This window comes from Chiloscyllium punctatum, chromosome 29 (assembly GCF_047496795.1).
Source record: "Chiloscyllium punctatum isolate Juve2018m chromosome 29, sChiPun1.3, whole genome shotgun sequence".
NCBI classification, from domain to species: Eukaryota; Metazoa; Chordata; class Chondrichthyes; order Orectolobiformes; family Hemiscylliidae; genus Chiloscyllium; species Chiloscyllium punctatum.
Genome location: NC_092767.1, coordinates 63485766 through 63495545, shown reverse-complemented (window position 1 = coordinate 63495545; position 9780 = coordinate 63485766). Strand labels below are relative to the sequence as shown.

Here is a 9780-nt window from a genome sequence, read left to right as displayed (position 1 = left end):
ATCCTGATTCTGACTCCGAGACTGGTGATTTTCCCCACAACAAAGCCAACGTGCATCATACTGTTCCTTAATGACTGAACTGTTCAGTATCAAACTTCATGCCCAATAAACATGGTTAGTTTTTATTCTGAGTTAGATATTGCCCTTTTTGACAAGATGGTTACTACTGAACAAGAACGTCCTGAACCTAGGGTTTAGATTAGACTCCGAGTACACATTGCAAAACCACAGCTTTCCATGTCCATGTTATGAGGAAAATGGATGGTGACTCCAGGTGGATTAGGATAGGCTGAGTGAATGGGCGGGAATGGCAGTTGGAATGTAATATTGTCCCGTTTTCACTGGAAGAACAGATGTGCCGGGTATATCTTAAACGATGAAGTGTTGAAAAGCGTAAATGCATCAAGAAAGCGAGGTGCCCTGGTCAGTGAGTCACTGAAGTAGGAACAGCACTTTGTAAGTACACGGTGATGAACTTCCTGCTGTTTTCAGTCCCTTCCCTTCGTTGCTGTCAGATGGAAGATGCACCCTGGAAGGGGTAAGACTGATGGCAGAGCAGAGGCAGTCGCTAAATTAGGAAGTTGAGGATAATCTTGTTAACTGCCTATTGGCAGGGTCAAAGGTCACATTGACCGAAGCTGAGTTGCAGGACACTGTGCTGAATTGACAGTGAGGTCATGGTACGCTCAAGAAGGTAACTAGATATAGAAGAGTTTAAGGATGGGAGAAGATGGCCGAAAAGCGAAGAGACTGAGAATAAAAAAAGACACAATTATCACTGCGGATCCTTTGTAGATGCTGATATTTATTATTAAATTTGTTAAGAATTCCAGAAACCTCCAAACCATTATATCTGGCAATTGACACATTCAAGAAAGACAGAAAACGAATGAATGCACTAATCAGGAATGAGTTTTCCACCAATGGCATGTTATCCAGCTTGGATAATCATCCCAGATATTAAATGAACCGTCACATCCAGAATTAATCACGCAGACAGAATGTTACTATTGTTAAACCTCTTCACATTGACACAGTATCACTTGAGAGTGTTAGTGACGTGAAAGCTCAGTTCAAATACAGCTCCACACAAGACCTGGCCTACCCCTGAACGTTTATTGGTCAACTGGAATTTCACCCAGTCTGGGTTCAGTTATTACACCAAAGCTGTATACTGTGACAGTAACTTTCAGCTGGAACTGAGTTCAAAACCTGAGATAAAATCTAACCTGAGATTCAAGCACAAAAATTCCTCAAAGGATTTACAGCCCCCCACCCACAATTATTTCCAGACCTAGTTGCTTGATTGTTAATTGCTCGTTACTCAATTGGCAACACGACTGTTGCTTTCTGGTGATTCACGTCTGAAGATCACATCATAAGTCAGCTGGTAGCCATCATTGTACACGTAGAGTTTGTGATCGGCTGGATTGTAGTTAACACTTTGCAGTTTTTCCAGGATCTTATCCATTGTTATAGAAATCGAATCTTCCTTCCCGGTTTTGGTGTCAAATGCGTAGAAAATTTCCTCAGACTGTGGTTGTACAGGCCGAATTGCATACAGAACCCCACATATTATAAAAGAATTGGTCACACTAGGTTTGTACAGCCTGGTGACCCATGTCTTTTCCACAGTGAAGGTGGCCTCATTAATCTTACCAATAGCAGCATTCCCGGCATTTGTTTCAGGGCAGTAAATGACCCAAAGGCCAGACTCATCCACAGCAAAGTCTATGTCTTGGTATGTGACGCCCGCATAAGAATACTTGTTATTGTAAGCTGCATCTTTAAGAGTCTGGGTCTGCACTCTGCCTGAGTCTATGTGATACCTGCACATGTCTCTGGTATTGTAACAGTTGTAATACAAAAAATTATTGTACAAAACCATTCCACTTCCCTGTGCTCTATATGAACTTGGAAATGATTTCGTTATTGGATTTTTATTAAGGAGCAAATCGTCGTGTGAATAATAGACTCTGAAGGAATACAGTGTTCGTGCATCTGTATTGAGTGGTGCCACCCAATATAGCTCCTTTTTATTAGGGGGTGGAATTGAATCTTTGCCCCATGCTCCATATCTATAACCAAATCCATTATAGTTCAGTTGTATTACGGTGGGTTCGCCCAATTGGAGAAGGCCATGATGATCACAGCTTCCTGTTTGGAGGGAGAGAAAAGTAAGCTCCAGTTTACCTTTGGGTCGTCATATTTATCAAATTCAACTTTTGACCATTATAATTAAATCATTGAAGCGATATACTGGCACAGATCTCCCAGTCAGGTCAGAGACGAACGCTTCCCTAGAAAAATGAGCTAATGGAATGTAAAGATCCCATGGGAATCTCTCAGAGTCTCCTGTCTCATTCCTACTGCCTACAATGCCCCTGCCACCCGAGCTATCTTGCCCACCCATCACCCTAGCCATTTTGCCCACTCACCACCCTAGCCACCTTGCCAGGTGTGACCCTACACACCAGCTGGTCTACCCTCCCTGCCAACCTATAAACGTTATTTCACCAACTTATTTCACCAACCCAACCTCTTTACAACATCTATGTGACTTTTCAATGAAGCCTCAGGCCAGTTTATCCTTCCTTACTGGGGTACAGTATCTACTGCTTGGTTTCTTTCCACTACTGTCTCCAGGATCGATGGACTGAGTTGATTCTAAAGGATCCTCCATTGGACAAACTCTCCGAAATTGCGAAGGAGGTTAAGCATTTATTTATTTGCTAGATCAGGGTCGAAAATGGGATTTCCCAATCTTGAAAGCAAATCAGAGCCAGTAGATCTTGGTTACGCTAAATTGTCTGTTTGTTCGAAACAGAAAAATACTATTTCAACCATTTCGGTTTGTTGAATATTTATCATACGTTTTTTGGTTCCGTATAAATTCGGAAACATGGATGAATTCTGAGTTCCATCTTGATAGTGGTTTCATTATATTGTGGGACTATTAAATACTCACCGAAATCAATGGGAGGTAGAGTTGGTGGGGCTTGATTCTTCTCACAGTCAGTGAGCTGTTTCTTCAGCAGAGTAATTTCTTTGCGTATTGCCAGCACGTTTTGTGTGTCAAATGATTCCAGCTCATTGACAATCCGTGATATATTTATAATCTGAAACACAAAGGGCATTTAAAGAGAGCATTTGGAATGATCAGGATGGAAGGAGGCCATTCAGCCCTTTCGACTAGGATTTGCCTTTAAATGAGACTGTAGTTGATCCATATTTCCATGGTCACTTACCAGCACTGATTACTCCTCTTTCGTGATAATAATCTGTCAAACCTTGGAAATGTTTAGCTGACCCACAACCTCAGCAACATTCTGAAGGAGACGTTTCCAGACTGTCCCACCCGTTTGTGTAAAGTGCTCATTGCCATGAACCCTGAACAGTCAATCTCCAATTTAAGATTATGATCTCCTGTTGTGTTCACCCTTAACCATACAACTGGACTTCTTGATCTCAACGGTATGAGGAATTAAATTAAAACAGTCACAACGATGGGGGCCATGCAGTTGTTTGTGTTGTATGAAAACCAACACGGTGAGTGCAACCATTCCTAAAACTCATGTGAGCATATAACAGTTAGTGCTATTTTCATTCTGACCCCCGGCCTTGCGTACATCCCCAATTTTCATTGCTACATCGTCAAACATTTGAAATTCCCCCTTAAAGTTCATTTATCTCTCTCTATTACCACCTTTTAAGATGTTCCTTAAACCCTACATCTCAGCTTTGTGAATTTCTCTGCTCCTGTGAGGTGTCTTGGCCTGGTAGACTTCTTCGAAGGATTTTAATAAAAGCAAGTTTGGACTCATAGAGTTACGTAGCATGGAAGCAGACTCTTTGGTCCAACTGAACCACTCTGATCAGACATCCTAAACTGCTCTCATCCCATTTACCAGCCCTTGGCCCAAATCCCTGGAAACCCTTCCTATTCATGCACCCATCAAGATACTTTTATATGTTATCATTGTACCCACCTCCACCACTTCCTCTGACAGCATGTTCTGTATGTGCACCATCCTCTGCACAAAACAGCTGCCCCCCTTTCTCTTTAAATCTTCCCCCAACTCCCCCACCTCACCTTATACTTAGTCCCTCTAGTTTCGGACTCCCCTACACTGGGAAACAGACCTTGGCTAATCCCCCTATCAATGCCCCTCATGATTTTATAAACTCTTTATTTTAAGAATATGTTTCATTCATTTTTTAAAAAGACTTTATATGGATATATAGTCACTAACACAATTCAGTTCTGTCCAGGAGCACATGAAGAAAATAAATATTGGAGTTTGACTCTATCCAACAAACAAGCCTACAGCAGTTCTCACTTGTACAAGCCTATATTTACATGCATTTGAGACAGTGCAGTGTCTAATACCTGAACAGACTCATTTAACTTGGGCAGAAAGACCTCAGAGAGTGGTCTTTTCCCACCATGCCTCAGCAGCAGCTGCCCCAAGCTTAATCGCATCCCTCTGCACGTAGTCCTGGATCTTGGAATGTGCCAGCCTTTAACATTTAGACAGGGTCAACTCCTTGCTCTGGAAGATCAACAAGTTTCAGGCAGACCATAGGGCCTCCTTTCAACGAGCTAATGGCCCTCCAGACACAGTCAATGTTTGTCTCGGTGTGTGGCCTGGGGAACAGAAGGTGGAGCACAAAGTCTTGCATCACAGACCTGCTCGGGACAAACCTCAACTAAAAACCACCGGATCTTTCTCTAGATTTCCTTTAGAAAAGCACATAAACCTGTATATGGTCATCCCACAGCCTCCAACTCTCCAGGGAAAAATGCACTAGCCTATTCAGCCTCGCTCTATAGCACATATCACCTTCTGTGTTATTATTGTGACAAAAACACTCCCCTCCATCAGATCAGATTAATTAATCCAGCTTGTTTCTCTGGAAATTTGTCAGGCTCCTAATACTTAGCCATTGCAGGATGCAGAAATACAAGACAATGAAGAGAACAACTTTGTCTCTTCCTGACCTCCATGTAGAGCTGATCGATGATGCTGTTGCTGCCATTGAGGGACTGCTTCAGCTGATTGGTGAGTGCCTCCAACTCTTGGATCTCCAACTTCAACAGCTCAAAGTCGAGCTGAGTGTAGCCGTGTTCAGTCTCCATCTTCTCCAGGCGGAGGGTCAGGTTCACCAGCTTGGAGGAGTGCACAGAGACAGCCCTCGAGTATTGCCGCACCTGAATGGAACATCACAGCAAACGTATGGAGTTACAGCTACCTCCAGAGTCACCTAACTATCTCCACCTCACACCACACTGCACAGTTACCACACTCTAGCTTCGAGTGATTTGTACATGCTAACACTTCATAATGAACGCTCCACAAGTTTCTCCTGACGACAGTAATTTTAAGTAAATATAAACCCTGATTTAATCACACACTGCAGGTAATAATGTCGAAAAATCTTATGTTACGTCTAGTGGGAGTTATGTGAAAATGTGAAGAGGAAATCTTCAACTTTAATAATAAAAACCTACTTAATTGTGTATAATCCATGTATCATAATTGAAGTGCCTAACAGTTTTAAAAGTACAAATTACTTTTGATATAAAAGCAGAAATTGCTGGAGAAACTCAGGTCAAGAAGAATCTCTGAAGAGAGAAACACTTTAGAGTATAATGGATGGCTGGATGTTGAAAACTTCGGGCATATCAACAAATATTGTCCATTGATAAACAGCCATCCATTTCTGTCACTCTATAAAAATGTCATGGGACTGGTGATGTCCTCCAACTAATTGTCTCACCATAGTTTTCACTCTAGTACAGGGCATTAAATCTCAGAGCTAAGTTATGAATGCAGTGTGAAACTGGCTAGCATTTATTACTGTAAGAAGTATACCTTGCTGATCTCCAGTTCCACTTTGCTCTTGAGCTCCTCGGATGTTTTTTCTAAATATTCCATTTTTTCCACTGGGAATGACGTATCAGGCAAAACCATGGAGCAGAGACAAACTCCATCGTTGTTGATTGTCCCATTGACATTGATGCTAGACTGTTGGTGCAGAAATTAGAATGAGTGTAAATTCAACACTGGTGCAAACTGGTAGAATTTCTTACCCTCTCCCAAATCAATAATACTCTGCTTTAGCTCCTTTCCTGTCAAGCTGTTGCAGACAAAATGGTTGCATTGTGGACACACGTGCTTATTATTCACCTCAGCTATCAAAAAGCCAAGTTACGCTTGCTACCCAAATGTACCTTCAGGTTTACAATGGGCAGGCAGTTTCTTACTGCCAGTGTTCTGCCTCCACCTAGAGGGAATTTGGCCTCTTTGTTTCCAAAGCCCCTATGTTTTCAGGGATTCAATAGAATTATAAAATCATACAGCCCATATAGAAGGACCATTCAGGTCATCATGTCCTTTGATGTTTTCCCAATTAGTCTGCCTTAAGTATACCTTCTTTGCAGTTACAGAGTTTTGAGAATTCCATTCTGTTTTTAGACATTCCAAATTGTGTAAAATCAAATCCTCCTAATTTCCCCTCTCAATTTACCTTAAATCAGGGTTCTTTGTGTTCCAATGTTCTTTACTGCGACAATTTCTACCAGTTATGGATTCACTTTTTTACTCTTTCCATGGAAATCTTCACAGAAAAATGTCATCTGTTGGTTCCACAATGCTGATTAATCAAGGCCTTCCAGTGATCTCGCATCCTTCATTAATGCAGCATTGTCACTGTGTGACTAGTCGACATTAGTGATCACTTCACTAAGCTTGGGTACTCGTGTGGAAGTGTCACTGAACTTGAGGGAGCAACAAAGGAACAGGCTCTACATTGCTGTTTTACTTTCCTCCTTCATACATGTTGAACTGGAGAAAGAGGTTCATACAATGCCCTCCACAAAACTTTTAATACAGATTCTGAATTTCATACAGAAATATTGGAATGGGAATTGGTGGTGTCGTGGACAATGAAGAAGATCATCTCAGTACAACTAAATTTTGACCAGATAGGCCAGTGAGCCAAGAAGTGTCAGATGGAATTCAATTTAGATAAATGATAGGTATTACGTTTTGGTAAGGCAAATCAGGGCAGGGTTTATACACATAACAGTAGGGTGCTGGCAAATGTTGCCAAATAAAGAGATATCGAGGTGCAGGTTCACAGTTCCTTGAAGGATAGCAAAGATGGTGTTTGGTACAATTGCCTTTATTGGTCAGAGCATTACATATAGGAGTTTGGATGTCATGTTGTGGCTGTACAGACATTGGTTAGGTCACTTTTGGAATACTGCATTCAATTCTGGTCTCCCTGTTATACGGACAATGTGAAACATGAGAGACTGAAGTAAAGATTGACAAGGATGCTGCTGGGGTTGGAAGATTTGAGCTAAAGAGAGAGGCTGAATAGGCTGGGGCTATTTTCACTGGAGCATCGGAGATTGAGTGGTGGCCTTATAAATGTTAAAAAATCATGGGGGGCATGAATAGGGAGAATAGACAAGGTCTTTTTCCCAGTTTGGTGAGCCCAGAACTCAAAGCCATAGGTTTAGCGTGAGAGGGGAAAGGTGTAATAGGTACATCTTCATTCCAACATTTTCATGCTGAGGGTGGTGTGTGTCTGGATTTAGCTGCATTGGTAAGTCATGGAGGCTGACTTAATTCCAACATTTAAAAGGCATCTGGATAGGTACATGAATAGGAAGGAGTTAGAGGGATATGGGCCAAGTGCTGCCAAATGGGATGAGATTAATTTATGATATCTCGTCTGCATGGATGATTTTGGACCAAAGGGTTTATGTCCATGTTGTACATCTGTGTGACGTTACGAGTAGGATATTTATCCCCATTGAGCCTCCATTGTCATTCAACTCAATCATGACGCTTTCTCAACACTATACGACTGCTGTCTCCCCATGTCCCTAACACCCTTGGACTCAATAAATCTTCCTGAAATATATTCCGTGTCTCAGCCTCCACAGTTTTCTGTATGAGGGAATTACATTGGGAGACCAATCTCAAAGTGAGGATATTTCTCCTCAACTCAGTGTGGAATGGCCTATTCTATCTCCTGACTCAGCTGGGGGGGAGTCTGGAATGAAGTTCTCACACTGCTACTTTCCTCAATCACCCCAGATATTGGGAGAAATTTGATGTCCTAAAACAAGAGTTCATCAGAAGAAGCATGTTGACCCTAGGGTAACGTTTTCTTTTGCACAACATACTGGACTACCAATATGACATGCTAACATGATGACAAACAGTTTTGAATATTTATTGCTCTTCATTTCTCATATGTAGCCTATGGGGCAAGGCCGACAATGCAGAAATTGATCCAGACTACTATTTCATTGAGGGTTCAGAAGTGAGGGATGAGCACTAACCAGGAACATGCTCCCATTTCCACCATTAATTGTCAGCATCGAGACATTCAAACAAGGTGATGGTCCCTGCCCAATGCCTCACACCGTTAACATCAACAACTCGCATTTAATGAGAAACTTTCAGAACCACCCCAAGAGTCATTGAAATACTTCTTAAGAGGAAATGTGTTAGTCAATTTGCAAAAAACAATCATCAAATATACAATGAGATCAATGCTTTGAATGCTGTTGGCTGAGAAACATTGGCCAGGATACCAGGGAGAAACTGAACTGCTCTTCATTGGAACAGTGTCATTCCATGCATCAGAACAAGGGTTGATTTTGAACGAAAGCATCTCCAACCGTGCAGCACTCCTTCGTGCTGTGCTAGACATGCAGTCTGGATTACATATTCAGGTCTCCAGAGTAGAGGTTGAAGAACTGGGATCTAACTGAGAGATAAGGGGCATTGAGCCGCAGCTTAGACAAACGTACAATTCGAATACCTCAGAGCGATATGAAACTGATACAAAATGAGAAGTAAACTCACAGAAGGCAGGACAGTGGCCGCGATCAACAGAAGGAACAGCATCTTGATTCTGTTTCTGAGCTCACCTCCAAGTTACTTAAGGAGGGGTTTGAGGTTTAAATAAAAAAACTCAGTAGAAACTCCTCCCCTAATTGAGTGACATGTTCTTCTGAGAGCCAGTCAGAAAGAAACAGCCTTTCTAGTAATTTATTTAAACCATTAAAGTCAGATAAGTCAACTTGTCGGCTGGTTGCGTAATTATGTAAACAATTCAAGGTCGTTTTCAGTTTCATTCTTTTCCAATCTCAAAGATCATAGTCACCTTATGGTGTGGGAGCAGGCCATTTATCCAGTCCAGTCAAGCCCACACCGAGCCTCTGAAGAGCATTCTACTTTGGTTCCCTGGTGTTGTGAGGCAACACTGCTAACCACTGAGCCATCATGGTGCCCTGATGTGATTGTCAACCGAAGAGTTTTATTTCCTTTGAACAATATCTCAGATGTGTTGCTTTTGTTTTGCAAAAAAATTTCTTTCCTGGTCTCTGCCTTTATTTGTGTGCTTATGGTCACAGACTTGTCCATTTTCTGTTACCTTGCCAAGTGGAAGGAAGATTTATATTCATGTAATTGATAAAGTTTGTGTTTGTACAATTGTTCTGTGGCTGACAATCTAATCAATGACTCATTTATCTCCACCTTTGATGTCCTTAACTCCATTAAAACCGTGACACACTCTCACTATGACTGCTTCCCTGGTTTGGCCACTATCTCACCCCGCCTTAACACCAAGTGACCGAAATTTGGATATGGTGGAGAACTGGCTGAACCATTCACCTACCAAATTTGGCTCGACCACACTGAAAACACTGTCAGATTCTGCTCTCATCTGCCAAACCTGATCACCATTCAC

At 41.8% G+C, this 9780-nt stretch overlaps 1 protein-coding gene across 1 annotated transcript; it reads right to left on the bottom strand.

Annotated features, from left to right (window-relative positions):
- Positions 1-802: 802 nt before the first annotated feature.
- Positions 803-8942, bottom strand: LOC140454353 (olfactomedin-4-like). Its single transcript, XM_072549059.1, has 5 exons — positions 8892-8942; positions 5877-6029; positions 5003-5212; positions 2969-3119; positions 803-2157 (listed from the first exon to the last, which is right to left on the bottom strand). The coding sequence occupies exons 1-5, from the start codon at positions 8931-8933 to the stop codon at positions 1325-1327; spliced, it is 1389 nt and encodes a 462-aa protein (XP_072405160.1). The 5' UTR covers positions 8934-8942; the 3' UTR covers positions 803-1324.
- Between the last annotated feature and the right edge of the window lie 838 nt (positions 8943-9780).

Coding starts and splice junctions, on each gene's coding strand:
- LOC140454353 (XM_072549059.1), bottom strand. CDS start 8,933: ATGCTGTTCCTTCTGTTGATCGCGGCCACTGTCCTGCCTTCT. Junction 6,030..8,891: donor CGGCCACTGTCCTGCCTTCT/GTGAGTTTACTT, acceptor CTGCACCAACAG/TCTAGCATCAATGTCAATGG. Junction 3,120..5,002: donor TCGATCAGCTCTACATGGAG/GTCAGGAAGAGA, acceptor TTTGTGTTTCAG/ATTATAAATATATCACGGAT.